Source organism: Sciurus vulgaris, assembly GCF_902686455.1.
Source record: "Sciurus vulgaris genome assembly, chromosome: 7".
Classification (NCBI taxonomy): domain Eukaryota; kingdom Metazoa; phylum Chordata; class Mammalia; order Rodentia; family Sciuridae; genus Sciurus; species Sciurus vulgaris.
This window is the reverse complement of record NC_136467.1, coordinates 114,666,944-114,683,882: the sequence shown is the minus strand read 5'-3', so window position 1 is coordinate 114,683,882 and position 16,939 is coordinate 114,666,944. Positions and strand designations below refer to the sequence as shown.

Here is a 16,939-nt window from a genome sequence, read left to right as displayed (position 1 = left end):
TAGGACTCAAGGTTCGAGATCTCTAAGAACGGGACCTTGCGCATCAACAGCGTGGAGGTATATGACGGGACGTGGTACCGCTGTGTGAGCAGCACTCCGGCTGGCAGCATTGAGGCCCAGGCCCGTGTCCAAGTGCTGGGTGAGCCAGCATGTGTGACGTGTGGAGAGTGCCTGGCTGTCTGGGTAGGGAAGTGACGGGGAAGGAGTAGGGGGTCTGGCCCTGACCTTTAGCTGCCTCTGTTTCTCCTCTTTTCCCCACCTGCCTACCCTCTATTGAAACAGAAAAGCTCAAGTTCACACCGCCACCCCAGCCACAGCAGTGCATGGAGTTTGATAAGGAGGCTACTGTGCCCTGCTCAGCCACCGGCCGAGAGAAGCCCACAATTAAGTGGGTACGGGCAGGTGGGTATTGTGTACATGGGGCGGGGTCAGACCAGGCAGTCCACTGATAGGCATGTGTGTGTGAGAGCCAGTTGAGTGCCCAACGCCACACCAGGAACTGTGAGGAGAGATGTAGCACTGATGCATAATCCAGTTAGGAAGGAAAAAACCAGATCCAGAAAGGGCCCCATTGCAGCAATGGACAAAGTAGAAGATGCCTCAAGGCAAGTGGCTGGGTCAGTCAAGACAGTGCTGTAAAGTCCTCTTTTTTTCCTTTTTTTTTTGCAGTACTGGTTCTCTTTTTTCTTTTCTGACATAAGTAATGTGGGCTCCTTTTAGAAAATTTTGAGAGAAAAAAATGGTAATCCCATCATCCATTTTCTTGAGGTGTGTGTCCTTTTTCTATGCCTCTTTTTGTTTTTACACAGCAATTTTATTATATATATAGTTTTCACTTATTAAGCTTGATGAGTAAGATGTGGCTTATTTTAGAAACGAGATACAGATAGTAACTGTATCTTGTTTCTAAAAAAATCAAATATCTGTGTGGTGCTGGGGATCAAACCCAAGACCCCATGTGCTAGGCAAGCACTTAACCACTGAGCTATACCCCCAGCCCAACTGTATGTCATTTATTTATTTATTTATTTTTAATTTTATTTACTTATTTTTGGGGGGATTGAACCCAGGGGTGCTTTAAGACATGTATGTTCCCAGCCCTTTTTTAAAATGTTGAGACATAGTCTCCCTTAGTTACCCAGGCTCACCTCACATTTGTGATCCTCCTGCTGGGATTTCAGGCATGTGCCTGTGCCTGACTATATGTCATTTTATATGCTTTTCTTTTCTTTTTTTTTTTTTTTTTTAGGGGTATGATAATAGGAATTGAACCCAGGGCCTTGCACATGCTAAGCAAGCAGTCTATCACTGGCAATATATCTATGGCTCTTTTTATTTTTATTTTGAGACCAGGTCTTACTAAATTGCCTAGACTATCCTCAAACTTGTGATCCTCCTGCCTCCTTTGGGAAAGAGTTCCAGAAATGGAATAATTATGTATAAAAGGGTATGAACAGCTGGGTGTGATGGTGAAAACCTGTAAGCCCAGCTACTTGGGAGGCTGAAGCAGGAGGAAAACAAGTTTGAAACTGTCTTGGGTAAGTTAGCAAGACCTTGTCTCAAAATAAAAAGGGCTGGTGATGTAGCTCAGTGGTAGAAGGCCCATGGGTTCAATCCCCAGTACTGAGGAAAAAAAAAAAAAAAAAGCAGGGGGATTGAACATTTTTACACATTTTATTTTTACAAAATGTGTAAAAATGTGAGTTGATGTGAGTTGCCAAATTGTTTTTTAAAGGGATGGACCAGTTTTGTTTTGTTTTCAACTGAAGATTGAATCCAGGTGTGCTTAACAACTGAGTCCCATCCACAGCCCTTTTTAATTTTATTTTGAGACAGGGTCTTGCTAAGTTGCTTAAGGCCTCTCTAAGTTGCTGAGACCAACCTCGAACTTGCAGTCCTCCTGCCTCAGCCTCCCAAATAGCTGTGATCATAGGTGTGTGCCACTGTGCCCAGCAATTTTATTTTTTTGGTACCAGTGATTAAATCCAGGGGTGCTTAGCCTCTGAGCCACATCCACAACACTTATTCTTATTTTGTATTTTGAGATAGGGTCTCACTAAATTGCCTAGGGCCTCTCTAATTTGCTGAGGCTAGTCTTGTACTTTTAATCTTCTTGCTTCTGCTTCCCAAGTCACTGAGATTATGGGCACACACCCCTGTACCAGTTTTCACATTCCCACCAACAGTGGGAACATTTTTACACATTTTATTGTAGGGTTGTAGGTTCTGCAGAGAATGTGGGACTCCAGATGAGCCGGAGGCTGGGATAGTAGCAGAGAGCAGGAATGGGTTGGTTCTAAGAGTTAGGAGTGACAGGCAGTGAGATGAGAACAAGGCCACTTAGAAGTCATTTGGCAGAAGTGGAATGTTGCATAAGCAGTAAGAGAAGGTGAGACTGGTAATTGGAAAAGAAATTATGGGGACTTTCAACACCTGGCTCAGAAGTTTGGACTTTTTTTTTTTTTTTTTTTTTTTTTGATACCAGGGATTGAACACTGGAGCACTTCACCACTGAGCCACATCCCCAGCCCTTTTTTATATTTTATTTAGAGACAGGTCTCACTGCATTGCAATTGTGGTCCATCCTATAACGTCCCTTCCTTTTCCCTGCAGATGGGAGCAGCCTCCCAGAATGGGTGACTGACAATGCTGGTACCCTGCATTTTGCCCGGGTGACCAGAGATGATGCTGGAAACTACACTTGCATTGCCTCCAACGGGCCGCAGGGCCAGATCCGTGCACACGTTCAGCTCACTGTGGCAGGTGTGACCATGTCAGGGCCCTGGGGTCAGGGCTGGCAGGTCTCGGGGTGGGGGTCACAGCCTGTACCTTATTGGCCCTTTTGCTCACTACTCCTATCCCTTGCTGGTCTCTTCCCATCCAGTTTTCATCACCTTCAAGGTGGAGCCAGAGCGCACGACTGTGTACCAGGGCCACACAGCCCTGCTGCGGTGTGAGGCCCAGGGGGACCCCAAGCCACTCATTCAGTGGAAGGGCAAAGACCGCATCCTGGATCCCACCAAGCTAGGACCCAGGTATGGCATCCTTCCTTCCACACCCACTTTGCCTCTTCTGCACTTCTGGCTCAGAAGCTGGCCAGCTGGGCAGTGCTGTGGTTCTCTTTCGACAGGATGCACATCTTCCAGAATGGCTCCCTTGTGATCCATGATGTGGCCCCTGAGGACTCAGGCCGCTACACCTGCATTGCAGGCAACAGCTGCAACATCAAACACACAGAGGCCCCCCTCTACGTCGTGGGTACTGCCTGGGGGGTGTCTTACACAGGAAGTGGTGCAGCCAGGCTTCTTTCTCATCAGCTCCTATACATAGAAGGCACCCTTTCAGTTGTTGGGGAGGAGACTCAAGCTGTGTCCCCTCTACCGTGCCACTGCACATTCTTAGATTCCTTGTTTAGGAGCAGGACTGTCATTTATTTAACATTCCACAGCTGGGATGTGTATGTTGGGTAGACAGGGGAGTGTCTCTTCCTGAAATGCTTCTTCCTGGGTTTTTGTAGCAGCCACACAACTACCCGAGTGGGTGGGAGGGGATCAGGTCCAGATGCCATAGGACAAGGTGGCTTTGGCCTTCAGGACCAGAGGATGATGCATTAGGTGAAAAGGCCTTGGACCAGACTTCTCCTGCTAACCAGCTTTATGCCCTTGGAGCAGGTAGCTCCCATCTGGGGATTTGTTTCTGCATCTGTAAGATAGAAGTGGTTTAAATGAAAGGTTCACAAACTCTTGGTTTAACAGAATAATTGTTTTTTTAAACAGCATATTATGTGGAAGCTTAAATGGATGAAAATGAAGTAGCCAGACCCTTGATTGAAGCTGTTGGGGTACCTGTGAGAATTGGGGAATTCTTTATGGATGCCCCTTGACCTCTCACCTTCAGTTCAGCTGATGATTCCTGGAAACTCTCTCCATATGCCATTGAAAGCCCTTAGACTAGCAGATCCCTTCTTCAGATAGGCTTATTGGGACCCCTGCTATGTATTAGGCCATGACTAGGATTCTAAATTGAAAGCTTCCAAATGTTCCTCTTCAAGACTTGTTCACTGAAATATCAAGTCACTTGGGACGCTTGTTAGTAGTGTGGATTTGTGCCCTGAGAGGTGTTTTCATATACATCTCGTCTTGGGTTCTGATGCACAGCCAGCTTGGGAATCACTGGGCTCATCTCCTTCCAAGCTTCAGTGACCTCAGTGGGCACAAGGACCTGCTGGCCCTGGTTAAAGCCTGTGAAGGTAGTAACCTTCCCCTGCTTCTCTACCTTGTTTAGGCCAAGAAATATCTGGAAGTTGTCATAAATGTGAGGTGGGATGGTTTAGTAGAGAAGTAGGGCTTGGTTTACCTCAGGAGCCCCTGTCCCGACCCATCTGTGTGTCTTTAGACAAGCCCGTACTGGAGGATTCCGAGGGCCCAGGCAGCCCTCCTCCCTACAAGATGATCCAGACCATTGGGCTGTCAGTGGGTGCTGCTGTGGCCTACATCATCGCTGTGCTGGGCCTCATGTTCTACTGCAAGAAGCGCTGCAAAGCCAAGCGTCTGCAGAAGCAGCCTGAGGGCGAGGAGCCGGAGATGGAGTGCCTGAATGGTGAGGACCCCTCCACAGCCACAGAGGAGTCAGCCCGTCCCTGCAGGAAATGGGTGGCCAGGTCTGGGGGTTGGAACTGGGGCTGCCCCACCCCTGGAAGCCTGGTATTGGCCTGTTCCCAAGGCCTTGGCTTCTGAACAGCCAGGCTCAAGACTTTCTCATTGGAACCTCTAGGCCACTGCTTATTTCCAGTTGTCTCCCAGCACGAAATGACAGATACAATTAATATACGCATGCATGTTTCTGTAGGACATCTTTTCTCCCCCATGTCTGACAATTCCCCCAAGGGCAATCTCTTTGTCTCTATCTTCCTGCCTGCTTCCCCCAGGGTCATTGCTGGGTCTCCTGTCAGCTTAGGTGTTCAGAGCAGGGCTTGGGTTTCCCTCATTGTGATTTCCCCATGCCGGTTAGGGTCATGTCCATAACCCCATGAACAGAAGAGCCCTGGTATACATATGGGTTCAGGGACTGGTAGTTCAGACTTCCATAGTGTGTTCATTTCAGAGATCGTAATCAGCTACATCAGTAAGTGGTCCTTTACTAAGGGAAACCTGTCCCTGCTTCTCCTCCCAGCCTCATCAATTTGTCAGTGGCATTGGTGCTATCACATGGAACAAAGTGGTTGGCCCCATTTGGCACTCAAGGGAGACAGGGAAAGATCTGAGGTCCCCATGGTAGCTGGAGTGTCAGGTCTCATTCTGACACTCTGCCATATCCCATGTTTCCAGGTGGGCCTTTGCAGAATGGGCAAACTTCAGCAGAGATCCAGGAGGAAGTGGCCTTGACTAGCTTGGGCTCTGGCTCTGCGGCCACCAACAAGCGTCACAGCACAAGTGATAAGATGCACTTCCCACGGGCCAGCCTGCAGCCCATCACCACGCTGGGTATGTTGCCTTAGCCACAGCTGCTCATGCTTTGCTACAGGTCACTAGTCCTGTCCTGAGCCTTGACAATGGCCTGGTGCTGGCCCTGATGTCTGTGAAACCTAGCATGAAAGAGATGACAGAGCACAAGTCTTGTCCAGGTTGTCCCCTGTGTACTAGTTATACCTCCACACAGATTGTGTCCTGCCTATGGTATTATTTCCTTGATTTTTTTTCATTGAAGTGACTCCTTGGATGTGGTGGCACATGCCTATAATCACAGCTACTTGGAGGCTGAGGCATGAGGATCACAAGATCAAGGCCAACCTCAGCAACTTAGTGAGACCCCATCTCAAAATAAAAAAAAATAAAAAAGACTGGGGAGTAGCTCAGTGGTGGAGCACCCCTGGGCTTAATCCCCAGTACTGAGAAAATAAACAGACTAGTTAATTTTGTTATAGGAAAAAAATGTGAGAAATTATGGGTTTGTGCTAGTTTGATTTTTTTTTTTTCTAACATACTTTAAAACATGTAACTATTAAGACATGTTTATTGTAAACCGCCAAAAATTCTTATACAAACCACCTTTTGGAAAATGCTATCAGTCCAACCATTTTATTTTACTCTTAGACTCACTGAATCCCAGGGAGAGGGGTGGTCCTACAACAGGACCAGGGCTAGTGCCCACCTGGGTAAGTGGGATACAGGAAAGACTCCCCACTGTATGTGAGGTCATAGGCCCCTCCCCAAGCTAGCGGTTTGCTCTGTTTGGGTGTAGGCAGCTGGCTGATCCGGATCTGTACCTGCAGGGAAAAGCGAGTTTGGGGAGGTGTTCCTGGCGAAGGCACAGGGCTTGGAAGAGGGTGTGACAGAGACCCTGGTGCTTGTGAAGAGTCTGCAGAGCAAGGACGAGCAGCAGCAACTGGACTTCCGGAGGGAGTTTGAGATGTTCGGGAAGCTGAATCATGCCAACGTGGTGCGGCTTCTGGGGCTGTGCCGGGAGGCCGAGCCCCACTACATGGTGCTGGAGTATGTGGACCTGGTATGCTAGCAGAAACAGGGGCAGGGACACCTGGAGGTCTTACCCTCTGCCCCCCTGCTCTTGCCACCTCAACTTGCTCTGCTCCCTGCTCTCCAGCTCTCTGACACCTGCCCTTCCATTACCAGCACCCATCTTTCCTGGGGTCCTGAGTTGTTCTGGGGCCTCACACTCTACATGGATATCTTCTCAGTGAATTTCCCTGGTTCTGATCATCTTTGATTTGTTACATCCCCCCCGCCAGCCCCCCTGGGCTTGTCACCCCTTGAGAATAAACTTGTCAGACCAGGCTGACAAGCTGGCCGGCCTTTCTTCTTCCCTTCCTTCCCTCACCCCTTCCCTCCTTTTCTTTCTCCTTCCTTCCCTTCTTCCCTTCTGCCTCCCTAGTTCCTCTCATGGCACAAGTGTTAGCCCTGCCATCAGCCTTCTCCTTTCCACCCAGGTCATCCTTCCCAGAGCTATCCCTTCCTTCATTCCCCAGTTGCTCTAGTCCCTGATCCCCTTGGACCTCAAACCACTGCTTGTCAAGTCTCCTAGCTCTGGAGTGGGTGGGGGAGGGAGCATTCTCAGTCTGTCCATTAACAAGTACTTATCAGTGCTTTGTGTGTGTTTCAGCTGCTGATGTTCTCCGTGTTCATTTTTGTCTATTAGATTATAAATTTCTGTAAGACAGGGGTTTCTTCTCAGGGATCTATGAGGACAGGCTAGGGCCTGTGTTTTCATCTTGGCTCCCTAAAGACAGAAGCTTTGCTAGACGCTCTTGTCCTTCTCTGACAAAGCTTCTAGAAGGCATCTCCTCTGTGATTTTTAATTCCCACATTTCTAGTGAACTTTGCCCATTGGAGGGGTGCAGGTTGGGAGAGCCTTCGGGTCAGGGCTTCTCACCACTTCCAAAGGCAGGAACTCTGCAGGCACCTGTTTGGTTTACTGCGTTAGAGCCCGGAGTTGGGCTCTGCCCTGACAGAAGCTTGACTCTTCCCTTAGGGAGACCTCAAACAGTTCCTGAGGATTTCCAAGAGCAAGGATGAGAAGTTGAAGTCACAGCCCCTCAGCACCAAGCAGAAGGTGAGGAGGTGGGGAGAAAGGTCCCAAGAGTTGGCCAAGGGCAAGGGCAGAGTGGTAACAGAGGTGCTGTTCATTCAGTGCTCCCTAAGGGTCAGGTGCCACAGGACGTACTTCATATATGTTATCCTAATCATCACTGTTGTCCCCTGAAATATATGTTATTATCCCCATTTTGTGTAGGAAGAATCTGAGCCTTAGAAAGGTTAAGAGACTTGCCCCCGCTGTGGAGCCTGAAAATATCCTTGTATTCTCATGCTGACATTACATAGAAAGCAGCTCTGGCCCTTGCCTTTGGGGCAGGAGCTTTCCTTGGAACCAGACACGTATTTGCCTCAGTGAGCTCTGAGTTAGGGAGGCAGCATGTAGCTCAAGTCCCAGGGCCTGTTGGCTGGGTGTGACCCTGAGTCGGTTTCCCCAGGCTCTGAGTATAGCTGGCCCTTCTGTGATTGGGCATCCTGCCCTCAGGCACTTAGGATCTAGTGGGGGAGATAAGGTAAATGAGTCTGGCATCACAGACCTAGGGACTTGAGGTACCACTCAGAAGTGCGTGGGAGGCATCAATGAGAGATGTTGATGACAACCGAGTCCTTCAGGTGGACAGGCAGCTGTGATTAACAAAGAAGGTTTCCTGGTAGAAAAAGCCATTTGAGTCCAGTTCTCAAGGACAGGAAGTAGTTGAATGGCAGGAAGGGGATGATGGCTTCAGGAGGGAGGGGATCAAGGTAAGTTTCTGTGTCTGGGTCAGGGAGGTAGGCTGACCGGAAATCAGTTACCTCTATCAAGTGACCTGAGGGACTCTTTGAGAGTTATCACCACCTTAGCTAAACATCTCCCTCCTGCTTTTAGTATTTTGAATTTATGAGAGAGCTTCAATAAGTTCCATACTTTCTGAGGACAGTATTCTGCATCAGATAAGAGAACTGCTTTTCAAAAATGAAGATTTCAGTGAGGCATGGTGGCACATGCCTGTAATCCCAGCAGCTTGGGAGGCTGAGGTAGGAGGATTGCTAGTTCAAAGCCAGCCTCAGCAAAAGCAAGGCACTAAGCAACTCAGTGAAACCCTGTATCTAAATAAAACACAAAATAGGGCTGTGGATGTGGCTCAGTGGTTGAGTGCCCCTGAGTTCAATCCCCGATACCCCCCCAAATAAAATTAAATTAAAATAATGTAGTGAACTGCATTCATATTGCTAAGGCCTGCCTGCATGAGTAGAAGGAGGAAAAATCAAGGTTTTAGAGGAAGGTGGGCTGGTGGCTGGCTATTCCCTGGCCAGCTGGAGTTGGAATGAAGGTGAGTGGGCTGAGTGAAGCCCCAGGAGAATTTCAGGACAGCCGTGGGCAGCCATAGAAATGAAAGGCATGGGCCTGGGAGTTGGCACAATTGTAGGTAATGCTTGTTAGATAGAGTAGCTGATCAGATGAGGTCAGAGGACAAATAGCAGCCAGAGAAATGACCTGTGCTTGCTCTGTGGATCACCTACTATCTAGCTAGGAGGAGCAGGTTCAGCTTAGCACACCTGGAGGTCTGTGCTTCATCCAGTTAGAAGCTTTGGCAGCAACAGAAAATCCATTGTGGGAAGAGCTCAGTAGTCACAGTGGGTTAGCCAGGACTTGGGCAAACCCTCTGGGTGTTAAAGTTGGAAAGGAAAGGGTGGGTCTCTGGTCTTTACCAAAGAACAGGCTTTATAACAGTATTTGACCATTAATCCAGTTGCCATCTGGTGGCATCTTGCCCAGCAGGGAAATACTTTATTGGCTTGGGTATAACAGAATTCTCTTTTACTGTCCTCACTTAGCCAGTATTTCCAGAAGCACTGCCTTTCTGATAGACAGCAAATTAGTCACCATGCCAGGTCCACTCTTCTGTTTCTCTTGACTTGCAGCAGATTGTTTAGCTTGTGAGCCAAATCAGAGAGAGCAGGCTGAGGGGGACTGCAAGTCTGAGGAGGCCACACCACCAAAGTAGTTGTCTACCACTTACAGATAGGACAGTGCCCTGGAGTTTTGATGTCTGAAGCAGAGTTAGCCCTGTTTATGATGACCACCGATCATTACGCCCTTTTATACCACCAGAGGCACTTGGGACATTTGGAGAATGGTCTTCCAGGGATCATTTGGGGGATATGGCTTCTGTTTTTCCCTGGAGACCTAGTGCAGCATGCTGTACCCAGAGGTGCTCAGTAATCCTGCAGACTGTCCACCTGGCCCCTCTTTAACCCTCTGCTGTTTGGAAGCTGTCCAGAGATTTTGTGTCTTAAGAAATATATCAAAATGAGATCCCCCCCCCCACCCCCCAATTCTGATGGCATCATCTGTTTGGCACTTCGATGTTGATGCAGCATCAGGCAACACATTGGCTGTGTAGTGAGGTCCAGTCTGGTGGTGGTTTAGATCAGTGCTGTCTAATAGAGCCCCCTACAATGATGCAGTGTTCCATATCTTTCCTGGCCAAAATGGTTAGCACTAGTCCCACGTGGCTACTGAGAACCTAGAATATGGTTAGAGTGACTGAGGAATTGAATTTTAAATCTTATGAAGTTTGAATTAACTTAAATTTAGATGGCCACATGGTGATGTGCTGATGTTTTCTATTCCTTTTTTTTTTTTTTTTTTTTTTTAATGCTGGTTAAGATTCAGTAAACCGCCAGTAGAGGCCCACAGGGATGTCACTGGCCAGTGTACAAGAAGGCTAAGAAGAGCCACTTTGGAATGATACCTCTCCAAGCACATGGGCTGTGCTCCTCTGCAGGCCTGCCTGGGAGGCAGGCTGGTAAAGGGAAGCCAAAGGGCAAGTTCTATAAAGGTGGGCAGCCAGCCCCTCACCAGTGACCCAGGAGAGGTAGCTGTGGTGTTGACACTGGGCTGTGTATAAAGCCTGTCTGTGGACCCTGGGCAAAGCTGAGGATGAGCCCTGCCTCACAGTACACATGAGCAAAGGCAGGTGGCCTTGCACAGGGCCTGACACAGAGTATGTACTCAGCAAGTTTTCTTCCTCTTGCCTCGTATTTATTTGCTTGTTTATTTATTGCAGTGGGGATGGAGCCCAAGGCCTTCAGCATGCTAAGTACATGCTCTGTCACTGAGCTACATACACCCTCACACACCCTGGACCTTCCTTTACACCAAGAGGCTGCCCTACCTGCCTGCAGTGACTTGGTGGCAGTCCTCTGTCACTCCCATTCCCTTTTTTTTTTTCTTTTTTCTTTTTTTTTCCCTTTTTTTCTTTTTGGGTGCTGGGGATCGAACCCAGGGCCTTATGCTTACAAGGCAAGTACTCTACCGACTGAGCTATCTCCCCAGCCCCTTTTTTTTCTTTTTTAACCCCAGAAGATAAAATTAGGTTGACCATAAATAATCCTTGGTTAATCCATAACATAATCTCATTATTGGTCCATGGAAGGACCTAATTTGCTAATAGGAAATCTGTAAACTAACTTCTATTTTTACACAGATGTTTGCTTTTCCATTGGGTGTTATAGAAAAGATGTAAAACAGTGTAAGAACAGCTCAAGACTCTCTTAGAAACCTATATTCAAGTTCAGTTGTTTACATTTTGCCCCATTTACTTTATTATTCTCTCTCTGTCTCTCTCTCTCTCCACACACACATATACACATGCATACGTATGTGTGTGTGTGTGTATGTGTGTGTGTGTGTGTGTGTGTGTGTGTATATATGGACATATTTTTATTTTTATGTATTTATTTCTGAACTGTTTGAGATAAGTTGAAGATAGGCTTTTGAACTTTTGCAATCGGATGTGTGTAAAGTGATGTGTCACTGGGTCTTGGTTTGTATTTCCTTCATCTCCAGTGACACTGGTTACTGGCCGTGTTCTTTATCCTTCCATGATTGCATTATGCAGTAGGTGACTTCTCCTTTAGGGATCCTCAGCCTGAATCTGTAGGCCTGAAGAACACATAGCTGGTCAGTAACTTGTTCAGTAATTCCCACAGTTCAAAGGGATCACTTCTTTTTTCTTTTGGTAATACTGAGGATTGAGCAGTTAACCACTGAGCTACATCTCCAGTCTTTTTATTTGAGACAGGGCCTCACTAAGTTGCTGAGGCTGGCCTTGAACTTGCAATCCTCCTGCCTTAGCCTCTGGAGTTGCTGGGATCATACGCATGCACCACCATGCCTGGCTAGTGGTGGGGGCGAAGGTGGCATTGGGAAGGAATCCTTGGGGGTTTCTGGGGTGCTAGCATTGTTCATGTGTTTTCCTCCTGCCTCCCCACCCCAGTCTAAAATAATGTAAGCCAAAAGTTTACCTGCCTCTTTATTCCCTAGACTCTGGTTTACTTCCTTGGAGGCACCCAGTCTTTTGTGTGTCTATATTCACACACACACACACACACACAGAGGCACGCATGCACACAAGAGTTTTTTACACAAACTAATACAAAATACATACTTGTAAAGTAAAAGAAGTAAGCCGTAAAGATATAAGCAGGTATTACTGTCCAGTTATTTTTCATTCAACAAATGGTTACTCTCTGCTCCAGCGCCATGTGCTACTGACCCAGTCTCACACTTGCTGAGTGTCAGAATGATGCCAAGCACTTCATTACATTTAATTCAGCCTTCTAGCAACCCAGTGAAGCAGGTACTGTATTATCCCCGTTTCATAGAGAAGGAAGCTGAGGTTATTGTGCTGTTGGGCTTCCTAAGCAGCACTCCAGTAGCATTGACCCCAACAAGGGTTGTGTCAAGGGTGGTCACCTTAAGCCCTAGACCTGGACTGTTCTTACAGGCCCTTATTTTCTCTCCAGGTGGCCCTGTGCACCCAGGTGGCCCTGGGCATGGAGCACCTGTCTAACAACCGCTTTGTGCACAAGGACTTGGCTGCTCGCAACTGCTTGGTCAGTGCCCAAAGACAGGTGAAGGTGTCAGCCCTGGGTCTCAGCAAGGACGTGTACAACAGGTAGAAGGGCCTAGATGGGGTGGGAGCTCTACACTCCTTCCTTGAGGGTGATGGGCAGAGGGCAGATAAAGTTTAGGATGTGTGGGAAAGAACTTCACGACTGCTCAGTCCACAGCAGGGAGGCCTGAACAAGAACAGAGCCTTCCCATCCTGTCTAAAGGTACATCAGGCTTCCCCGCAGTGGTCCCTGGTGGTCATAAATTTTCCGTAGTGACAAAAAATGATAAACCTTTTTGTTATTATAACCAGGCAAACTGTTTAACAGTTTTTATGTAGTGTAACTATTCATATGGCATCCTCTATAACTTCTTGAATTCAGTAGTTATTATTTTGAAGATTAAGACTCATAGCTCAGCCCTGTGGGCAGAGATTGCTTTGGAGTGCCTACACATACTAGGTGGTGCCTTCCGGGAACCTCCCCTTGAGTCACCCAGTTCTAAATCACCCCAGTTCATCTGACTGTTGCTTTGGTCATGGTTGGTTTAGCATTAATAAAACTTTTTCCGTTTAATGTGGTTTTTTTTTTTAAAGACATTCTCTTTTTTTAATATTTTTAAAATTGTCAATGGACCTTTTATTTTATTCATTTATATGTGGTGCTGAGAATTGAACCCCGTGCCTCATACATGCTAGGCAAGTGCTCTACCACTGAGTTACAACCCAGCGCTAATGAGTTCTTCTTTTTCACATTTTTTAAGTCATTACAGGAAGTATGTATGATTATTAGTTTTCTTTTCTATTAAAATTTAGGCAAAATACTATTTTAATGGAATTTTTAAACCATCAAACCCCATGTGAATGTTTCTAGATTTGACCCACTGGACCCCTGTGGGCAGCATATGTATTATCAATTTCTCTGTGTGCCTTGATGGGAAAATGCTGGAGGCCAGCCCAAGGAAGAGTCCCAGACATGGCATGAGGCTGGGATACAAAGTCCTGGCCCCGCCCCACCATGCTTCCTGTGTTTCTCCTATCCTTCAGTGAGTACTACCACTTCCGCCAGGCCTGGGTGCCCCTGCGCTGGATGTCCCCTGAGGCCATCCTGGAAGGCGACTTCTCCACCAAGTCTGATGTCTGGGCCTTTGGTGTGCTGATGTGGGAAGTGTTCACCCATGGAGAGATGCCCCATGGTGGTCAGGCAGATGATGAAGTTCTGGCAGGTAGGCAGCTGTATTCCCAAGATTCCATGCTTTTTTTTTTTTTTTTTTTTTTTTGGGTACTGGGGATCGAATTCAGGGCCTTGTGCTTGCAAAGCAAGCACTCTACCAGCTGAGCTATCTCCCCAGCCCCCACAAGGGATGATTCCATATACCCTCTACCTCCTGGAGAGCTTGGGTAAGGCCCCAGGTGGTTTAGCCCACCTGCCCTCTTAGGATTGGTATTTAGCAAATATACAGATAGGACTACTCCAGTGGTTAAAATACTAAAATACTTTTCTACTGGTTGGCAAATAGCTCTTGTCCCCAACTCCTGCTCCAGCTGCATTGTTGGGTGTCCATCAAACCACTTAAGCTCCCACAGCACTTGCAGGATACTTGCTTGAGTCCAGGTCCACACATCGTTGGTTAGCATTCCCAGAGTCATCCTCATGTGACTACTTGTGAGAACTGTAGGCCTCATAAAGTACTGGACAGGTTGTTAAAAATGTTTTGCCTAATACTCCACCTACCTTTTTCCCTGCAGATTTGCAGGCTGGGAAAGCTAGACTGCCTCAGCCTGAGGGCTGCCCTTCCAAGCTCTACCGGCTGATGCAGCGCTGCTGGGCCCTCAGCCCCAAGGACCGGCCCTCCTTCAGCGAGATCGCCAACACCCTGGGAGACAGCCCTGCAGACAGCAAGCCGTGAGGAGGGAACCCAGCGGGCTGTGCCTCAGGATGGCATGAGCAGGGGAGAGGACATCTCTTGAGGGGAGCCTGCAGCATGATGGGCAAGATCCCTGTCCTGGGCCCTGGGGTTCCTGCCCATGCCCAGCAGGCATTGCTGAGGTCTGGGCAGTGCCCAGGCTTCCCTCTTCTTTCTCCTCACTCCTCACTACTCTCAGCCCTCAGGGAGGCTGATTCAGACCCAGACTGGGTGACTAGGGCCTTGGGCTGGGCAGCTTTCTCTGTCACCCCTTCCTTCATGAGGGACAGTGTGGGTGCCTCAGGTAACCCCTATTTTTGGCCTGCAACTTCTCCCTTTGACCAAGTCCAGCTCTGCCACTCATCTGCCAACTTTGCCTGGGGAGAGCTAGGCTGGGGGTGAGCTGGGTTTGGGGGGAGTTCCATAATATACTTAAGTTCTGGCCTAGCTCTGGGCATACAGGGCCACGGAGCCTTTAGCCCATGGTTCCCACCTAGGGATCTAGACCAGGACTGTGGAGGACACAGCAAGTGAGTCCTCCCTACTGTGAGCTTGTGCACACTAACCCAGACCTATGTCTTCCCCCAACCATTCTCTCCTTTCCTCATCCTAAGTGCCTGGCAGATGAAGGAGTGTTCAGGAGCTTTTGACACTATATAACCCGCCCTTTTTGTATGCACCATGGGCGGCTTTTGTATGTAATTGCAGCGTGGGGTGGGTGGGCATGGGAGGTAAGGGTGGGCCCTGGAGGAGATGGTGGGGTGGGCCACCCCTGCCTCACATTTTTATTGTTGTTGTTGTTGTTGTTTGTTTGTTTCGTGGTTTTGTTTTTGTTTTTGTTTTTGTTTTTTTACACTCGCTGCTCTCAATAAAGAAGCCTTTTTTACAACCTGTTTCTGAGACTCATTCCCTGCTTCTGCTCATGAATGCTGTGCTTTCTCCTTGCTGATCAGAAGGAGCCATGTGCCTCCATGGAGTCTGGTAGGGCTTGGATGGGACTAACTGGCAGACACTGGTCCTTGCCTCCAGTTCACAGATGGTTGATATGTGGTCTCAGAGGCACAAGATCTCTTCTGTCCATGCAACTGACCCCTTGGGAGCTGCCAGCTGTTTATCCTAGAAGCATCCCTGCTGCACCCTCAGGTGGGTAGAGTAGAAGTATAAGGGAGGACAAATTAGAATAGGATTGAAGAAGGGGTTAATGATACACTCAAGCTCTGGGTCCCTTTAAAACTCAGGAAGAGGGCTGGGGAGATAGTTGAGTTGGTAAAGTGCTTGCGTTGCAAGCACAAGTCCCTGGGTTCAATACCCAGCACCGCAAAAAAAAAAAAAACCTCAGGAAGAACTGGGGTTGTGGTTTAGTGGTAGAGCACATGTCTATCATATGTGAGACCCTGGGTTCTATCTCTAGAACCCTCCTGCTAACACACACACAAAATATTCTAGAAGAGTGATAACCCAGGCAGAACTGAGCAGAAAGGTAGGTGGGTGCATTGGCCCCTGCCTGTAATTTCAGCAACTTGGGAGGCTGAGGCAGGAGGATTGCAAGTTTGAGGCCAGCTTGGGCAACTTAGCGAAAACCTCAATGACTTAGCAAGAACCTGTCTCAAAAAATAAAAAATAAAAAGGCTGAGGATGTTGCTTAGTGATAAAGTACTCCTGAGTTCAATCCGCAGTATCAAAACCAAAAAATGATCAGAAAAGGGGTGTATAGTGCCTCCACCTCCAGGGTCTTGTACCTACAGAGATGTCAGCCCTCCACTGATTTGATTCCATCCCCTTATATCACTGGTATCCTTTACCTCATTCCAGTAACTTCTTCCTGGTTCCCCATCCTAAAGTAATGAGTCCGTATCTATGAAATTGTTCTAGTTCCTTCTGTTCCTCACCGAACTTCTCAGAAATGAAAATATAACAGCCAATATTTTTTGAAGACTTATTCCATATTAGTCACTTTGCTGAGGATTTAATATGCATTCTCATTTAATTTCAGCAACTATAGTTGTCCCTCTTTATCCAGTTTTGATTTCCATGGTTTCAGTTATCTGCAATCAATCAGAGTCTGAAAATATTAAATAGAAACTTCCAGAAATAATTCAAGAGTTTTAAATAACTTTTATTATAGTATATTGTTATGACTGTTCTTCCCCTGTACCCCTCCAGTACTGGGGATTGAACCCAGGGGCACTTTATCACTGAGCTTATGATGTAATCCCCCCCCCCTTTTTTTAAAATTTTTTAGTTGTCAATGGACCTTTATTTAATTTATTTATATTTGGTGCTGAGAATCAAACCCAGTGCCTCACACATGCTAGGCGAGCACTCTACCACTGAGCTACAACCCCAGTCCCCACCCACTGTCCTTTATTAAAAATTTTATTTTGAGACAGGGTGTCACTAAATTTCCCAGCCTGGCCTCAAACTTGTAATCCTCCTACCTTAGCCTCAGCCTCCCTGTGGTCACAGGCAGTACAACCATGCCCAGCTGATTGTTCTGTTTTGTTATTAGTTATTGTTAATCTCTTATGCCTAATTTATAAAACTAAAATTTTATATCTATGTAGGAGAAAATACATGTAAGATTTGATACTATCCAAGGTTTCAGGCA

General features: G+C 47.4%; 1 protein-coding gene across 3 annotated transcripts in view; it reads left to right on the top strand.

Annotated features, from left to right (window-relative positions):
• PTK7 (protein tyrosine kinase 7 (inactive)) overlaps positions 1–15,220 on the top strand; it is a 63,860-nt gene extending 48,640 nt beyond the window's left edge. For all 3 annotated transcript variants that reach the window (XM_079148091.1, XM_079148089.1, XM_079148090.1), the window contains exons 9-20: positions 4–139; positions 283–402; positions 2,614–2,763; positions 2,885–3,035; positions 3,131–3,258; positions 4,396–4,599; positions 5,328–5,483; positions 6,272–6,504; positions 7,486–7,566; positions 12,339–12,490; positions 13,472–13,650; positions 14,174–15,220. In XM_079148091.1, the coding sequence (XP_079004217.1) occupies positions 4–139; positions 283–402; positions 2,614–2,763; positions 2,885–3,035; positions 3,131–3,258; positions 4,396–4,599; positions 5,328–5,483; positions 6,272–6,504; positions 7,486–7,566; positions 12,339–12,490; positions 13,472–13,650; positions 14,174–14,334 (1,851 nt within the window). In that variant the 3' untranslated portion in view covers positions 14,335–15,220. The remainder of the gene's footprint in view (positions 1–3; positions 140–282; positions 403–2,613; positions 2,764–2,884; positions 3,036–3,130; positions 3,259–4,395; positions 4,600–5,327; positions 5,484–6,271; positions 6,505–7,485; positions 7,567–12,338; positions 12,491–13,471; positions 13,651–14,173) is intronic.
• Positions 15,221–16,939: the final 1,719 nt, after the last annotated feature.